The 16,187-nt window shown below is 70.7% G+C and overlaps 4 protein-coding genes across 6 annotated transcripts; 1 reads left to right on the forward strand and 3 right to left on the reverse strand.

Annotated features, from left to right (window-relative positions):
• Nucleotides 1-498: 498 nt before the first annotated feature.
• Nucleotides 499-4,329, reverse strand: OSBPL7 (oxysterol binding protein like 7; the record flags this gene model as incomplete). Its single annotated transcript, XM_076356650.1, is given in 14 exon segments — nucleotides 499-776; nucleotides 855-945; nucleotides 1,512-1,643; nucleotides 1,754-1,834; nucleotides 2,066-2,190; nucleotides 2,297-2,426; nucleotides 2,532-2,624; nucleotides 2,725-2,828; nucleotides 2,915-3,046; nucleotides 3,147-3,246; nucleotides 3,334-3,447; nucleotides 3,568-3,621; nucleotides 3,782-3,904; nucleotides 4,136-4,329. Coding segments are annotated over 14 exon segments (1,701 nt in total), but the record flags the coding sequence as incomplete, so codon positions are not given.
• Nucleotides 4,330-6,160: 1,831 nt separating this feature from the next.
• On the reverse strand, nucleotides 6,161-8,387 carry MRPL10 (mitochondrial ribosomal protein L10). The gene is made up of 5 exons (XM_076356641.1): nucleotides 8,328-8,387; nucleotides 7,950-8,119; nucleotides 7,400-7,564; nucleotides 7,110-7,254; nucleotides 6,161-6,846 (listed from the first exon to the last, which is right to left on the reverse strand). The coding sequence occupies exons 1-5, from the start codon at nucleotides 8,362-8,364 to the stop codon at nucleotides 6,596-6,598; spliced, it is 768 nt and encodes a 255-aa protein (XP_076212756.1). The 5' UTR covers nucleotides 8,365-8,387; the 3' UTR covers nucleotides 6,161-6,595.
• A 262-nt stretch (nucleotides 8,388-8,649) lies between these two features.
• On the forward strand, nucleotides 8,650-11,945 carry LRRC46 (leucine rich repeat containing 46). Its single transcript, XM_076356831.1, is given in 8 exon segments — nucleotides 8,650-8,736; nucleotides 8,738-8,939; nucleotides 9,041-9,137; nucleotides 9,232-9,340; nucleotides 9,757-9,803; nucleotides 9,992-10,101; nucleotides 10,822-10,891; nucleotides 11,224-11,945. Coding segments are annotated over 8 exon segments (1,389 nt in total). The 5' UTR covers nucleotides 8,650-8,682; the 3' UTR covers nucleotides 11,924-11,945.
• On the reverse strand, nucleotides 11,920-14,696 carry SCRN2 (secernin 2). 3 transcript variants are annotated; one of them, XM_076356833.1, is made up of 9 exons: nucleotides 14,655-14,673; nucleotides 14,088-14,259; nucleotides 13,804-13,985; nucleotides 13,514-13,713; nucleotides 13,214-13,429; nucleotides 12,943-13,108; nucleotides 12,624-12,801; nucleotides 12,328-12,497; nucleotides 11,920-12,099 (listed from the first exon to the last, which is right to left on the reverse strand). In XM_076356833.1, exons 2-8 carry the CDS (start codon nucleotides 14,256-14,258, stop codon nucleotides 12,339-12,341), a joined length of 1,272 nt encoding a protein of 423 aa, XP_076212948.1. In that variant the 5' UTR covers nucleotide 14,259; nucleotides 14,655-14,673; the 3' UTR covers nucleotides 11,920-12,099; nucleotides 12,328-12,338. The 3 variants fall into 3 exon arrangements, with proteins under 3 accessions (XP_076212948.1, XP_076212947.1, XP_076212949.1); XM_076356832.1 differs by having other exon boundaries at nucleotides 11,920-12,214; XM_076356834.1 differs by having other exon boundaries at nucleotides 11,920-12,497; nucleotides 14,655-14,696.
• Between the last annotated feature and the right edge of the window lie 1,491 nt (nucleotides 14,697-16,187).

Below are 16,187 nucleotides of genomic sequence, written 5' to 3' on the forward strand. Positions count from 1 at the left end.
TGTCCCCCGAGCTCCCCCGTGTCCCCCGAGCCCCACCTGGCCCCGAGCCCCCCGTGTCCGCCGAGCTCCCCCTACCCCCATGTCCCCCGAGCTCCCCGTGTCCCCCGAGCCCCTCATGCCCCTCCTGGCCCCGAGCCCCCCGTGTCCGCCGAGCTCCCCCTATCCCCGTGTCCCCCGAGCTTCCCCGTGTTCCCCGAGCTCCCCCGTGTCCCCTGAGCCCTTCATACCCCTCCCTGGCCCCGAGCCCCCCGTGTCCCCCGAGCCCTTCATGCCCCTCCTGGCCCCGAGCCCCCCGTGTCCCCCGAGCCCCCCCAATCCTCGAACTCCCCAAGTCCCCCCGTGTCCCCCCCGAGCTCCCCCGTGTCCCCCAAACCCCCGACCTTCCCCAGCACCCCGTGTCCCCCCCACGTTCCCCGTGCCCTCGACACCACATCCCCCCGCCCCCGCAGCCCCCGTGTCCCCCGAGCCCCCCGTGTCCCCCGGAGCCCCCCGTCTCACCAGGCGCTGGCGGGGGTCGCGGGCGCGGCTGGCGCGGTCCAGCAGCGCGCTGTACTCGAGCTCCTCGCAGAGGCGCTGGAGCGTGTTGAGCGGCTCGTTGAGCTGCACGGGCAGCGCCACGCGTGACAGGTCCTTCCCCACGCTGCTCCGCAGCAGCCCCCACAGGCTCACGTCCCCCGGCGGCGCGGGGGGGGCGGGCAGGCAGCTCCGCCGCCGCGGGTCCGGCCCCGGCAGCTCCAGCGGCGGCGGCTCCACGGGCATCCCCGGGCCCTCCGCTCCTGCCGGGCACCGGGCGGTGGGGCGGAGCCGTCCCCCTCCCGTCCCCCCGCCCTGCCCCGGTCACCCCCATTCCGTACCTGTCGGGGGGCGGCCCGGCCCCCCCGGCTCGGCCGCGTCCTCGCAGGCGCTGGTGGTGGCTTCGCTGATGCACGACTCGTCGTCCGAGGGCTGGGGGGGCGCGGGGGACCGTCGGCGGCTTCGGGGGTCCCGAGGGGGGGGGGTGCTCCGGGGGTTACCCCACCGGGGAGGGGGGGGGGGGGCAGGAGGGGCCCCCCCGGGAGGATGGGACGAGACCTGGGATGGGCTGAGGGGGAGGCCAGGACGGGGAGGGGGGGGGGGGGTGCCGGTGGGGCCGCGGGAGGGGGGAGCGGGGGGGGGGGGGAGCGGCGGCACCGGCAGCACCCGGACCCCGCCGCCGGGCTCAGAGACTGCGGAGACCCGAGCGCCCGGAGGGGGGGCGCTGCGGGGAGCTGCAGGGGTCGCGGGGGGTGGGGGGGACGTGGGGACCGGGGAGATACGGGGGCTGGGGGGACATGGGGAGCGGGGGGGGCGGCTCCCGGGCCAGCTAACGGGGAGGGGACGGGGGAGAGAGAAGGGAGATGAACGCAAAGCAACAGCGGGAGGGGGACAACAGGGGGGTCTGCAGAGACACCCCCCCCCCCCCCCCAAAAAAAAAGCCAGCAGAGCCCCGCCCCCTGGTCATGGTCCCGCCCCCGGCCGAAGCCCCGCCCCACCTCGTTCTCGGAGGAGCTGGCGGAGAGGAAGACCTCGCAGGCGTCGAAGAACTCGGTGTGCGAGTCGGCCAGCGAGACGATGCTGCGGTTGGAGAGCTGCTGCTCCCGACCCTTGGCCGGCAGCACGTCCGGCTGCGGGGAGAGCCACCGCCTCAGCCCCCCGCCCCGGGGGGGGGGGGCCACCCGGACCCCCCACCCCATCCTGGCTGCGGACCCCCCACCCCATCCTGGCTCCCTCTGACCTCATCGGGGTGCAGCGAGGCAAAGGAGTCCAGGGTGGTGTCGGAGGAGACGGAGAGGGAGTGGAAGCGGCGCAGGGCGGCCTGAGGAGGCAGGGGGACGCTGAACCGACCCCCCCCCCCCCAGCCTGTCCCCTCCAGCCAGCGTGGGGCTGACGGGGAGGGGGGATCGCCCCGCTGCTGCCCAGGCACCGAGCACCAGACTGAGACCCTGCCAACTCGCTGCACCCACCGGCACCCCAACAGCAACAACCCCTGGACCCCAGCGGGACCCAAAGCGGGGGCAGCCCTGCCCAGCCCCCTGCGATCCCTCACCCCGGCGTTGCCGGCACTGCCCGGGCGTGGGGCCAAGCGCCGCCGGTCCAGCGCCTGCCGCATCTCCTCCAGACGGGCCCTCTCGGCCATCAGCGCAGTCACCACGCTGCTGAGCGAGCCATGCACTGCCGGGAGACATGGGCAGTTGGTCAGGCTGTGGCACGGCACCCCAGCACCCGCCCTGCCACCACCGGGACCCCTGGTGGGGCTCAGCCACCCCCCCCATCCCACCTTTCTGGGCCAGGACCCAGAAGCTCCTCTGCAGCTGGCTGTACTCAGGGGGGAGGCTGAAGGGCAGCTGGCTCTGGGACGGCTCCAGGTAGCGTGAGAGGTTGGGGACAGAACCGTGCAGGCGGCCCACCTGGGGGGGGACACAGGGGTCAGCGGGGCCCTGGGGGGCTCTGTCCCCAGGCAGCGGCTCGGCCGGCAGCAGGCAGAGCTCGGCAGGATGCCCGCTCCCCCTCACCCTGCCGATGGTGTCGTCCTTGGCAAAGCTCTGGGTGCACCAGATCTTGGTGGTCCTCCTGCCCTTCTTGGGCCTCTCTGCGGTGGCCGAGGGCTGTGAGTGAGAGGAGGGGGCTGGAGCTGGACCCTCCTCGGGAAGGGGGGCTGCCACACCGGGCAATGTTCAGCCCCATGCCCGCCGCTGCCCCGCTCACCTGGCTGCCGGAGATGAGGGGGGCCGAGGGGATGCGGTGCAGGGCCTCCAGGCTCTGCAGCATGCCAGTCAGCTCCTGCAGCTTCACCTGGCACTCCGACAGCTCTGCGATGGGCACAAAGCGAGCCCAGTCATGGATGGGGGACAGGGCATCCCCCCTCATCCTGTGCATCCCCTCCCGCTCTGCTCACCGGCCGAGCAGCGCTCCAGCCCCTCGCTGTCCTTCAGCCAGGCGTTCACCTTGTCCCGGGAGCTGGCGAGGGTGGAGAGGGCAGGGGCACTGCCCGAGGGCAGGATCCGCGTCCATGGGCCCTGCAGCAGGGGAGAAGGGGCACCGCCAGGCTGCTGTCGGGAGCCCCGCGCCTGGACACTGCCTCGCATCACCACCCCGAGGTGCCACCCACCTGTGTGTTGGTGGGGTCCTACCCGCGGGACCCCCCCTGGGGCAGAGCTCGGGCCTCTCGCCCTGGTGATGGGAGCAGAGGCTGCTCACCCAGCTAGTGAAGAGCTCCGGGGACTTGATCTGTGTGACAAGGGCAAGTTGGGGTGGGGGGGACCCGGGTGGGAGTCACCCAATGCCCCCAGCCCCGGCTCCAGCCCCCACCAGCACCTTGAGATGGTAGATGTTCTCCTCCGTGTCCAGGTCGACCCGCTGCGCCTTCTTGTTGATGGACATGACAGACTGACGGACATCGATGGCTCCGTGCAGTTTGCCCTTGAGGACCTGGGGGAGCCCGGGGACACCTGTCAGGGGGAAGACTCCCTTCCTCACGGGGGCCATGGGGTCTCCCCCACCCCGAGCCCTCAGGGAGGCTGCACAGACGCAGTCCAGCCCCACACTCACGTCCTGGCGTGTGGTGGCGTATTTCAGGATGCCGTTTTCCAGCACAAAGTACCTCTGGGGACAGAGAGGGACGATTGTTACAGGGCGGGGCGAGTAGAGACTGGTCCCTGCAGCCCCCCATCCAGGGGTCCAAATCGCCCCAGGGATGGGGACGGCACCCAGGACCGACCGGGTGGCCAGGGGACGGCTCCCGGTGCCAGCTCTCCCCTGTTACCTTGTGCCAGCCCTTCAGGGGCCATTTCCTCTTCTTGAGCAGGTACCCCTCGTGCCGCTGCGGCTCCTGGCCTGGGCTGCCCCGCGCACATGGCTCCTCCACCACCTCCCAGCTCTCCGAGCCCTGCCGGCGATGGGGATCAGCGTGGGGGTCCCTTGGCACCGGGAGCAGCCAGGGTGCTCCCCACCTTGTCCCCGGGCAGGGACACTTGGTACTCCCCAGGGGACGGTGCATCTCTGTATCCCCTTCTTAAAGTGGGGGGAAGCCCCCTGAGGGCCCATGGCACCCCCGGTCCAGCCTGGGTGCATCACTGGGATCCTGCTGAGCCCCCCCCCCAGCCCAGAGACCCCCGACCTGCTGAATGCTGCTGTGCTTGGAAGACACGGTGCTGTTGGAGCGTGACAGGGCCCTTTTCGGAGAGGACAGGTCCTTCTCGTGGCTGCCCATGGCCGGTGAGCGGAGGGGGATGGGGGGACCAGGCCAAGCCCCCCCTCCCATCCGCACTGTGGGGCTGGTGGTCCGAGCTCAGCCGTCACGGCCCGGGCGGTGGGAGCCACTGCAAGGAGGGGATGTCACGTCAGGGAGCCCAGGGAGGGCATCTCCCACCCTGCCAGCGGTTTTCGTGCCCTGCCAGACACCCTCATCCCTTCCCTCGCGGGGACAAGAGGTGGGGGGGGGGATCCTCCTGCCCCCCGGGAGCGGGAAGCCTCGCACGTGACTGCGGCTGGGACCCAGAAGCTTCTGCGTGTGATGGAGCCTTCAATCCACCCAGCCTTATCTCGCCTCCGCTGCCCGGCCCTCGCCCGCCTGGTGGGTCCAGAGTCCGGCCCTGCTGCCCCGTGGACTCAGTACCACAGGGCAACCCTGCGGCGGGCACAGCCGGGAGGGCAACCCGGGGAACAGAGACCGGGATCAGCCCCGGTCCGTCCCGACACCCCCGAGCCAGGACACGCCCCCCAAAAACCCCGATCTAGCCACGCTCCCTCCCGGCAGGGCGTTCCCTTTGCCCTTCTCAAATACAGGAAGGGGAAACTGAGGCACGGGGAAGCTTCCCCCTCCCCTTGCCAGCCCCCCTCCGGCACTGCCCCTTGCCAGGGTACCCAGGCGTCCCAGCTGCAGCTGTAGCGCCAAGTCCCGGGATAACCCTGGGATGGCGGCCAAGCCCCGGCACCGATAACCGCGGCACCAATAACCGCGGCACCGCGCACCCCTGCTCTGAGGGGAGGAGGACGGGGGGCTCCCGCCGCAGCCCGGACCCCCCCCCCCCCCCCCCGCCCTGCCCAGCTTGGTAGCGAGCGGAGAGCCCCCCCTGGGTGCTGCCAGGGGCAGGACTGACCCCCCCGCCCCGCACGGGAGCGGGGCTGGGCCGGTGCCCCCGGGGGTCTCCAGCCGCCTCGTCTGCCTGCAGCCCCCACCCAGGCCGGGGGGGGGGCAAAGCCCCTGCCTGCTCCGGGCAGGGCACGGCCGCGGACACGACCCCCGGCAGCGCGGGGGAAAGCCCGGCCCGGCGCCCCCCGCGGCCGCCCCCGCCAGGGCAAAGCCCATCCCCGTGTCCCCCCGCCTGCCCCCCGCAGGTGTCAACCCCCCCGGAGCAGCGGGCGGCAGGGGTCGGATCCGGCTGCCGGGGACGGCGGGGTCCTGGCGGGGGGGGGGGGTGGGGGGGTGGAGCTCCCCCCCCCCCCCCCCGGGCCGGGTCCCCGGTGTTCACCTGTGCGAGCGGCGGGCGGGCAGCCGGGGCCGCGGCCGGTCGCATCCTGCCCGGCGGCTGCAGGAACCGGAACACGGAAGGAGGCGGAGGCGCCGGGCCGGAGCCGCTCGGCTCTGCCCCCTGCACCGTGGAGGACCGGAGCCGGCAGCGCCGGGTACCCGCCGGGGCACCGGGATCCCCCCCCCCCCGCCGGCTGCCAGCACCCGGTACCGGCCCGCACCGAGCCGGACCCCCCCCCCCCCCCGCATCGCGGGCACTGACGGATCCGGACCCCCCGCCCGGTATCGGGGACAGCCCCGGCGGCGGGACCGCTCCTCTCCCGGATGGCGGCAGAGGGGCGGGGGGGGGTCGTACACCGGGAACGGGCTGCACCCGCTCCCCTCTCCCCGTCCGGATGAAAAGGCAAAAAACCCACGAGCTCTGCCCACGCGGGACGGGGGGGGGGGGGGGGTGGTACCCCCAGGAGAGGCACCACCCCACAGGGGTCCCAGGACCCACACCCCTGAGCTGTGCTTTAGCCCCCCCCGGGATTTCCCTTGCCCACCCCCCAGCGTCGCTCTGCCCTCTGCTCCAGGAGAGCCCCGGAGCCGCGCCCAGCCTCTCCCCGCAGCATCGAGGGGCAGGAACCCCCCCCCCCACCCCCCAAAACCCAAGACGAGGCCTCCAGCATCTCCACCACCACGCTTTAATAGACAAGACAACGATCCCACAGACGCAGCTCAGCCAGTGCTGCCGGGCTCCCCCTCGTTGCCCCCGTTCCGGAGGGCGCGGGGGCTCAGCACGCTGGACGTCGTCCCCGCCAGCACCGCCACGGGTCCCCGCCACACTGCCTCCTCCGGCCGATCCCAGCGACCCTCCGACCGCAGCCCCACAGCACCCGAAACGCAGCCGGGTTGTTCCCAGGCAGGGGTAGCGGGGAGCAAAGGGAAGGGTCAGGGCTCCCCAAACGGGCCGGTGGTGCCGCAGGGCCCCGCTGCCCTCAGTCCCGCCGCTGGCTGCCCACCCAGCGCCGAATCTTCGATCCCTGACCCCTCCCCGACTGCAGCCGGTGAAGGAGCCGACTCCCGGCCGACACACGGGGCCCAACTGGGGGCCGGGGGCCAGCATCAGTGAGCCCCCAAGCTCTGGGCAGGGGCGGGCTCAGCCGGACTCCCCGTCTCCCCAGCCTGCAGCCTGCGGATGTGCTGATCCAGGAGAGCCGTGAGGTGCACGGAGCCACGCTGGAGCAGGGAGGACGTCTGGGAGGGCAGGAGGGCCAGGGCACCCGCCGTCTGCCCCTGGGAAGCCTCCAGCGAGGGCAGCTTGGCGAAGTTCTCCACTCCCTGCCTGCTCAGGATGGTGTCGTCGATGCAGGCGCCTGGAAGAGAGGAGCAGAGCTGAGGACGGGAGATGGGGTGCCAGAGCCCTTTCGTCTTCCACAGGCGCACGAGGAAAGGCTTGCTCCTGCAGGCAGGACTCCCGTCCCTCGCCATCCATCCCCTCATTTTAACGGACACGACAGCGATCCCGCAGAGGCAGCTCCCTCAGCGTGGGCCCTGCCGGAGGGAGTACCTCTCCCCAGCGCCGGAGGAGAGCCCCAAGCCCGGCGCCAGCAGATGGGGACGCAGGGAAGGCTCTCACCCAGGAGGTTGATCTGCGGCACTCCCTTCAGCACCCGCAGCATCTCCTTCGCCTTCGTTTCCGGGCTCACCAGCAGGATATTGCGCGCCACAAAGAGCGGGAGGAGATTCTTGTACTTGGACTGCGACAGCACGGGTCTGACGATCTGGGGGAGACAGCTCTCAAACTGAAGCAGGGGAACACGGAGGCTGCTTTTCACCCCAGCAGGCACCACGCGGTCGTCCCACCTCTCCTCCTCCACCTTTCCCTCGCAACCCCACCGGGATCTGCCCTGGCAGCTCTGCCCCTACCTCGTTCAGGACGAACTTGACCTCAATGTTGTGCTTCCGGAGGTAGTGCCTCATCAGCACCACGTCCTCGTCGGGCATGGAGTTGTACTGACAGACGGCAATCATCCGATTGTCCCGGAACACCTCCTCCACCTGCCGCCGTAACAGCCGGACGTAACCGTCGTCCTGAAGGGAGCGAGCAGCGATGGGCCGCAGGGAAGGGGCGAAGGCTGCTGCCTCCCCCCACTCCCACCCCGCAAACGGACCTACTGCCGTGAGACGACGGCGCGGATCGGGACTCACCTGGTTTCCACCAGCTGGGGCATCTCCCAGCCACCCACAACGTGACGAAAAGGGGCAGTTAAACACCCCAGAAAGCTCTCGTACAGGTGTCCAGCCAGGCTAACCCCGGGGCAGGGCTGTCCCGGAGGTCCGAAACCACACCCGGTGGGAGCTGCAAACCCCGCGTCAAATCCCCGGAGCAAAGCAGACACACGGGGTGTGCAAAGCCACTCGGACACCGAGGCCCCACAGCCGCACACCAACAACGGCCACACGCCAGAAAAATCACCTCCTCCAGCGTTTCCTTCCTGGGGGCCAGGCAGCGCGGCGGGACGGCCGGCCGCGGGGCGAGGTACTCGGTCACGGCCATCAGCTTCTGGCGCTGGAAGTGCATGGCCTTCCAGTGCCGGGTGACCGCCTTGGAGCCGCGGCGGACGAACTGCAGGGCGGGCAGCCAGCCTGCGGAGAGGGGGCAGGCGGGGAGCGCTCAGGGCCGGCGCCAGGTCCCCGGGGGAGAGGGAGAGGCGCCGGGACCGGGGCGCAGGGCCCGGGTGAGGACAGGCCGGGCCGCACGCCCGCCTTCCCCCGCCAGTCCACAGCCCGGCACCGCCGCCCGCCCCTGCCCGAGCCCCGTGGAGGCGCCCGGCCCCGGTGAGGAGCCCCTCACCCCGCCGCCATGCCGCGCCGCCGCTCAGCGCCGCCATCTTTGCCGCGGGAGCGCAAAGGCTTGTGGGGAGGCGGAGGACCGGCGGCGCGCATGCGCGGAGAGGACGCGCGGCGCCGGCCGGGGGCGGGGGGAGCGCGCCCTCCGCCCCGCCCTTTCCGGGGCCGCCCGTCTCCTAGCAACGGGCACGCCGCGGCCTGCGCCTCCGCCGGCCCCCGGGTCCCCCCCGAGCCCGGCCCCGGCCCTGTCCCAGCCCGGGGGGGGTCTCTGTGCCCCCCAGCCCTGGGGGCCTGGTCCCGGTGACTCGGCCCCAGCCCGGGGGGGTCTCTGTGCCCCCCAGCCCGGGGATCCCAGCCCCATGGTCCCCCCAGGCCCTGGGGTCTCTCTGCCCCACCTGGGGGTCCCAGCACTGATCCCCCCCCAGCCCGGCAGTCCTGTCCCCACCGACCCCCCCAGCCTGCAGGTTTCTGCCCCCCATCGCCCCAGCGCCCTTCTTGCAGAGAGCAGTGGGGCCAGCCCAGCCCCCCCGACACACCCACCCAAGGGCCCAAGGAAGGGACAAGGATCCAGGCCGCCCCCTCGTCATGGCTGGGCAGGGGGAGACCCCGCTTGGGGGTGAGTGAGCCATTGCGGGGCCTGCTCACGTGTCAGCCTGGGGAGGTATGGGGGGGCTGGACCCCGCTGGCCTGGGCCCCGTCACTCTGGGTTTCCCGCAGGCCATGAGCAGACATCTCCGGGGGTGACCCTCACCGACCACCTCATCACTACGAGGAACCTGCCTCGGCTGGTGGAGCCCCCGCACCCAAAGAGCCGGTGAGGATCTGCACAGGGCCCACCTTCATCACCCAGGCTGACAGGGAGGGTCTCTTGGCACAAAGGACACCCCGAGCGTCCCCCCTTCCTCTAGATCCACGGAGCCGGTGTCCCCCTCGACCGTCCGCTTGGACCGGGAGAACATCTGTGCTATTGGGAGACTCCAGAGCCTGTGGGAGATTCACAGCCTCTACCTGCAGCAGGTAAGGCACTACGGCAGGCGCGGGGCAGTGGGGATCAGCCCTGGTCCTGCGGGTAAAGGCCTCCTTGGGGGGACCACAAACACCCCCAGTTCTGCTCCGGAGTTTTGCCTCCCCGTATGGCCAGAGGGGCTGGCAGCGCTCCCCTCCGATGACAGTGCCACCGATGGAATTCGAGCGAGGGTCTGGCGTCAGCCATTCGGTGTTTTTCAAACCCGCATGAGGAGCCTTAGGGTCCTTCTGAACCGTGCTGGTCTGCCCGTGCTGTCGCAGCCCCATACCCCCTCCATAAAGCTCCCGTGGCAGTGGTGGGACATCATGTTGTCTGTGTGAGGTTGGAGTGATTCCGGGGGGCCTCCCGAAGTCTGATTTTTCATGCAGTAAAAAAACCACGTTGCTTTTTTTTTTTTTTTTTCCAGAACCACATTGAGAAGATTGAGAATCTGGGCTGCTTTCCCAACCTGCGGTACGGGCAGCTCCTGCCCCCAAGCAGATAGCTTTCCATGGTCAGAGGACAGCGGGGCTCCCTCCTTCCCTTGGCAGAGCCGGGGGGATTTGAGTTGCAGCCCCTGACAGCCTGGTGCTGCTGGCTCTGACCCTGGGGGCTGTGGCGTTCCCCCCTTCTCACACCACTGCCCTCCCTGTGCTCCGCAGATTCCTCTCCCTGGCTGGAAATCGCATCCGCAGAGTGGAGAACCTGCAGCCCCTGCTACACCTGCGCGTCCTGGACTTGTCCCACAACCAGATACAGACGCTGGACCCAGGTGGGAGGCAGGAAAGGGTCCGGACGTGGCCTGGGTCTGCCCGAGAGGTGCCTCGGGTACCGGGAAAACACCGGCAGACCCTCGGTCCAGTCTCAGCCAGGGCCTCTGGCCCTCAGGTCCCAGCCAGAGACCCAGCAGAGCCACCCTGGGGCTGGCCTGCGTGTTCCAGCATGACACCGGAGGAGCCCTGTGGCCAGGTTTGAGCCATCCTTTCTGCTGGCAGACTCCAGGTGTCTGCTTCCACCTTGTGCCCTGCTTCGGCAGAACGTTTCAGCGGCTCAGATCAGACTTGGGGATTTCAACCTCATGGCAAAGCTGCTCCAGCCCCGACAACCTTTCGTGCATCTTTCAGCCAGCTCCTCCCATGGGTGATTTTTGGCAGAAGAGTGACGGACAGAGAGATAATTCTCTCCTTTCCTTCCCCTGTAGCGTTGCTATTGTGGCACCAGGCCTTCTGCTTGCAGACGGGAGAAAGTGAACAGTGAGGGCCTGGGAGGGGGAAAACCCTCAGTTCTCACATGGGAGTGTGTGCAATTCACATTCCTGCCCTCCCTGCCTCAGTTTCCCCAGCTGTGAGGTGAGAGACTGCTCCCCACAGTGGGGCTGTCGCCATGGGAGTGGGTGAAGAGCTGCGGGAGACGGGGGGCGCGGGGGTTTGGTGGGGGGGGGGGGCTCAGGTCCCATCTCAGCACCTGTCTGCCTTCCCTTTGATCTCCGCAGACGAGCTGCCCCGCAGGCTCCGTCTCCTCGACTTAACAGGAAACGAATGCACCCACCAGCACAGATACAGGTGGGTCAGGGGAGCCTGTGGGGGAGAGCGGAGGGGGAGAACAAGTCCCCCAAACCACACGAGCCCCTGAGCAGGGTACAGCCCCCCCCAAATATCAAATACAGCCTGAGCCCCCCCCCCCCAAACCCCAGAAATCTGAATCTCTGCTCTCTGCCCAGGCCAGGCTGTGGGGTGGGCTGTGCAGAGTGGTGCTGGGAGGGGACAGTGCCAGGGGGTTCGGTGCCACCCCAACCCGCTCCCAGCCCCGAGTTCGGTGCCACCCCAACCCGCTCCCAGCCCCGAGGCGATGCCGCGTGGCGGGGGAACGTCTGCTCTTCCTTCGGTGCTTGCAGAGAGCTGGTGATAGGAGCCCTGCCCCACCTCCTGCAGCTGGACGCCCAGCAGGTCCGTGGCAGCGTGGGCGAGGAAGAGGAGGAAGGAGGCTCTTCCAGCAGTGAGGACGAAGACGAGGAGTCGCTCTCTGAGCCGAGCGGCCCTTTCACTGCAGGCAAAGGTGCCCAGACTGAAGCAGGACACATTGCACACTTGGGTGTTAAGCAGGCCGGTCCCTCTGTCCCCAAGGGTGACAGGAGTGGCAGGGAGCTCGGGTGGCCGTGCCAGGTCTCCTGTAATTCTTCTCCGTCCCTGGCAGATTTCTTTGTAGATCTGCACCGGGAGCTGGCCGGGCGCTCGCGGCGGAGGCGGAGGGAGGCCCTGAAGGAACACCGGACCCGTCTGGAAGAGCTGGAGGAGCTGCGGGAGCGTCGGGGTCTGCTGCTGCCTCCCGCACCGCTGAGCCCAGGCAGGGAGGGAGCAGCCTGCATCACAGCCCCAGGCCTCAAGCGGTCTCAGCCCCGTCCCCAAGCAAAGCCGGGGACGCAGCTGCCACCCCTGCCGGGACCTGGTGGGCAGCACGCCTGCCCGCAGCCCCAGCGAGCTCCCGGCAGGAGCCAGCCCCGGACCAAGGCTCTGGAGGAGGAAGCTCGCGCCAAAGGAGCAAGAAATAGGCAGTTACCCCAAATACCCCGCACCAGCACGGCACCGCGCAGTTAGGATTAAAGCCTCTTTATTCCTACACCAATCCGCCTGTCTGCCACGGAGCCCCCAGCCCCGTGGCCAGCCCCGGAGGGGCCGGGCACAGGCAGCTCTGCCTGATGGTGGGAAAAGACACGCCGGGCTGCAGGCAGGACTCCAAATCCCGCTCCACGTCCCTCTCCTTCCCTCCGCACCTGCGTTTCAGGCCACAGCCACCTCTCAAAATTCCTCCTGGGGCAAGTTAGGGGGCTGGAGGCTCCGCACTCCCAGGCAGGGCTGGAGACGCCAGTCGAGCCGTTCCCCACCACGCTGTCAGTGGCAGATCCACGGTGGGAGGAGGCGAGGAGCCGGGGCTGGGCACCGGGAAGGTTTTCTCATCCCCTATCCAGGAGCAATGCCGCGGGGGGGCCGAGCCCACCCACCTGTGCAGGGTTTATGTGTAAAACTTCATCTCTGCCTCCACGCAGTCGAAGAAGAGGTCGGTCAGCTCCTCCGGGCGGGGGGTCACCATCCCCGCCAGCAGCGCATTCATCCCCTCCAGGCCCTGCTTCTCCAGGTCCCGCAGCGTCTGCAGGAGCTTCTGGCCCCGCTCCTGGCAGGGTCGGGGAGGGAGGAGAGCTGAGACCGGGCGCCCTCAGGGAATTCGACTGCCTCCCACATCACCGGGGGCAGCGCAAGGGTCCCGGGGCAGCAGCGGCTGGGGAAGGGTCTGCGGTACCTGGTCCCTCTCCATCAGCTCCAGCGCCGCCTGATGCCGGCGGTAGAGTTCGTGCCGCCGATCGACCGTGCTCTGGAACCGCGGGATCTTCTTGGCGGGGTCGTCACGGAAGGTGGGAGATCTCACCTGCGGCGCGGGCTTGAGGCCGGCCACAAAGACGAAGGGTTTGAAGACGGACCTGCCGGAGAGGAGCATCGGGGCCCTGGGACCGGCCAGCGCGAGGACGGATGCTGCTCCCTGGGGACACTCAGCCCACAGCATGACTCTGCCTCATCCCCGTCACCCCCAAAGCGGGGCTGTCCCTCACCGGCGTCCTCACCTGGAGGGGTCAGGGGTGGCCGTGAAGAAGTGGACGCAGGGCAAGGTGGGGTCCCGGGGCAGCACGGACACCATGCTGCCCGCCGTGCGGAAGCCCTCCGAGTCCACGCAGATCCCGCTGGCCTTGTCCCGCAGGATGGCCATGAACGTCTCCGCTGTGATGTGACCTGGCAGGCGAGGCAGAGCCACGTCACCACCGGCTGCCGCGGCCACGGGGAGCGTGGAGATGCCAGGACGAGCCACGGGCAGCTGTCCCCGTCCCCCGTCCCCACCTGCATGCTGCCGCAGCAGCTCCTTGCCGGCGCGGTAGCGGGCCTTGGCAGCCTCCATGCGGGCGGGCTGGTGCGTCAGGGAGAAGACCTCGGCGAAGTTGAACTCGCCATCCCCGCTCCACCAGCCCTGGCTGCAGGCTCGCTGCCGCAGCCCCGCGTGCTCGGCCGTGATCTCCCTCCCGATGCTGAGCTGGTTGGAGATGTTGCGGCTACCCTCTGTGAAGGCCGGGGGGGGGGGGGTGTCAGGCTGGAGGGGGGACAGGGCTCCCCATCCTCCCGGTACAACCAATGCCCGCTCACCTCGGATCCGCTGGGCTGCCCAGTACCGGCCAGCCGTCTCCAGCACCCAGGCCTCGGCGCGGTCAGCCAGCAGGAAGGTGTTGTGGTAGACAAAGGGCACCGGCTCCTCCTTGCAGCTCCCGCCCTGGCCGTAACGCTCCAGCAACGCCGCGATCACCTCCAGGGCCTCCCGGGCAGAGCTGCCCCGCTCCAAACCCAGCCTGCCACACCGGCAGCACCCCATCAGCCGGCGATGGGGGACAGTGCGGGACAGCCGGGGCAGGGGGGGGACAACGTGACACCGTCCTCACCTCACCAGGTCCATCCCCAGCAGCGCCTCGTCCTCCCCCAGGGGCTCGCGGGTCCAGACGCCCTCGTTGCCCACGCAGACGCCGTGCTCGTTGGCCCCCATCTCGGCGCCCCACAGCCAGGCGGGACGGCTCAGCACCACCGCGTGGGTCCTCTCCGCCTGCTCGATCTCCAGGTAGGTGCACTGTGGTGGGAGGGGGGGGGGGGGGAACACGGAGCGGGGCTGAGACCCGGCGCACTCACTGTACCGTCCCCTGCAGCCGCCCTGATCCCAGCACGGTCTCACCTGGACTTTGTCCCCGGGGCGGTGGACGGCAGCGGGGACATAGACGACCTCCTGGACCTCGTGGCGCGGCCGGTCGGCGTTCTTGCCGAAGATGATGGCGGGTGCCGCGGTGTGCGGTGGCAGTGCCACGAAGCAGTCACAGGACGACGGCACAGGATCCCGCCCTGCCATCCTAAACCGGGCAAAGGGGACCGGGGGGGGCGCACCGAGGGGGACGTCACCCCCTTGTCCCTGTCCTGGATGTGCCCCCAGGGTCCCTGTGGGGTTGCAGCCGTGGGGAGACAGCGGGGGCTGGGGGGGGGGGGGGGGGCTGCGGGATGACATGGTCCCCCGACCTGGGGAGACAACGGAGACCCCATCGCGGGGTGGCCTCGGGAGCATCTCCTGCCCCGGGACTCCGCAGCTCTTCACCGACCGGGGACGCCCCCGCGACGGCCCCGGTAACCGGGACCTCCTGCACCGACCGCGGACGGGACCCCCGCCCGCACAGCCCCGGCTCCCGGGACCCCCCCGGCACGAACACCCTTCCCGGGACCCCCCGGGACCGCCCCCCCCGGCCCCACGGACCTGCCGTTGCTCCCTGCGCCGCCGCCGCCGCCCGGTCCCGCCCACCCCGTCCCGCCCCGTCCGGGCGACGGCGGCGCCCCGTGGCCGGAGGCCGCACGGCGACAGCGGGCGGGGACCGGCACCGGCACCGGCACCGGCACCCCCGTGGGCGGGGGAGGTCCAGACCCCAAAGGAGCCCGGGGACGGGGGTCCCAGGTCGTCCCCCGTGGGGCAGGGACGGGGGACCCGGGTATGAGCTGGGGGGGGGTGGTGGTGGGGGGTGTCTCGTGGGGCAGAGCCCCCCGTGGGCAGCACCCGCTGTGGGTAGTACTTCCACGTGGGCAGCACCCCGCGTGGGTAGCACCCCCCTCCCCATGGGCAGCACGCCGCGTGGGTAGCACCCCGCCATGGGCAACACCCCGCGTGGGCAGCACCCCCCGTGGGCAGCACCCCGCGTGGGCAGCGCCCCCCGTGGGTAGCACCCCGCGTGGGCAGCGGCCCGCGCGGCACGCCCGCCCCGCGGTATGCGGGCAGACCTGCTGGGCAGCACCCTGCCCGTGGGGGGGACCCTGGGCGCCCGCCCGGCGCGTCCCGGCGTGCGAGGCCGGGCCAGAGGGGTGCAGGATGTGGCCCTCCTGGGGGGCTCAGCCGGTCCTCGCCCGGGTCACCCCCCACCCACCCAGCACCCTCCTGCATCCCCATCCTGAGCGGCCCTGGAGGCCCGAGGCCAGGGTGGGGGTCGGGGTGCAGGACGCCTGGGTCCCTCGGCAGAGATGGGTGGGGGTCGGGGTGTGGGACACCTGGGTCCCTTGGCAGAGATGGGTGGGGGTCGGGGTGTGGGACGCCTGGGTCCCTTGGCAGAGATGGGTGGGGGTCGGGGTGCGGGACGCCTGGGTCCCTTGGCAGAGATGGGTGGGGGTCGGGGTGCGGGACGCCTGGGTCCCTTGGCAGAGATGGGTGGGGGTCGGGGTGCGGGACGCCTGGGTCCCTTGGCAGAGATGGGTGGGGGTCGGGGTGCGGGACGCCTGGGTCCCTTGGCAGAGATGGAGTCGGAGAGCCGGGGCGTGGAAAACACGCGGCGTTTATTCCAGTACAAAACCCAAACCCACAGCCCCGCCGCCTCTTCACAGCACAAACGCTCCCCTCACTGAGTGAGGGGCACCTCTCGCCCCCGGCCACAGCACCCCTCGGGCCACCCCGTTCATGGGGTCCCCCGCTCCCTTTCATCCCCCGCAGCCACCAGCCGCCCCCCGCCCCGAGCTGGGGCTCAATGGGGGACGCCCGGGGCCCCCGGCTGGGCCGGTTCCTCCCTGCCCCGGGGAGGCGGCTCGGGGGTGGGAGACGCGGTGGTTCGGGGCGCGGGGCCGGGATCCCCACGCCGCAGCAGGCTGGACTGGTTTTGGCGGGTGGGAGCCGGCCTCCGTCCTTCCCCACCCGGTTTTACAGCCTTCATTGCCCCATCGCGGCAGGCAGGGCCCCGGGGGGGGGGTGCGGGGGCAGAGCACACCTGGGGCCCCGTCCTCGCAGCCCCCCCGGCTCTGAGCTGGGCAAGGG

Source organism: Aptenodytes patagonicus, chromosome 20 (assembly GCF_965638725.1).
Source record: "Aptenodytes patagonicus chromosome 20, bAptPat1.pri.cur, whole genome shotgun sequence".
NCBI lineage: Eukaryota > Metazoa > Chordata > Aves > Sphenisciformes > Spheniscidae > Aptenodytes > Aptenodytes patagonicus.

What these genes read in the sequence shown, in the direction of transcription:
- MRPL10 (XM_076356641.1), bottom strand. Translation starts at nt 8,364, where the DNA reads ATGGCGGCGCTGAGCGGCGGCGCGGCATGGCGGCGGG. An exon ending in CGGCGCGGCATGGCGGCGGG is followed by an intron (nt 8,120 to 8,327) that starts GTGAGGGGCTCC and finishes CCCTCTCCGCAG; the next exon opens with GCTGGCTGCCCGCCCTGCAG. An exon ending in GGAAGGAAACGCTGGAGGAG is followed by an intron (nt 7,565 to 7,949) that starts GTGATTTTTCTG and finishes CGCTCCCTTCAG; the next exon opens with GACGACGGTTACGTCCGGCT.
- SCRN2 (XM_076356834.1), bottom strand. Translation starts at nt 14,258, where the DNA reads ATGGCAGGGCGGGATCCTGTGCCGTCGTCCTGTGACTGCTTCGTGGCA. An exon ending in GCCCCGGGGACAAAGTCCAG is followed by an intron (nt 13,986 to 14,087) that starts GTGAGACCGTGC and finishes CTCCCACCACAG; the next exon opens with TGCACCTACCTGGAGATCGA. An exon ending in AGCTGATGGAGAGGGACCAG is followed by an intron (nt 12,498 to 12,623) that starts GTACCGCAGACC and finishes CGACCCTGCCAG; the next exon opens with GAGCGGGGCCAGAAGCTCCT.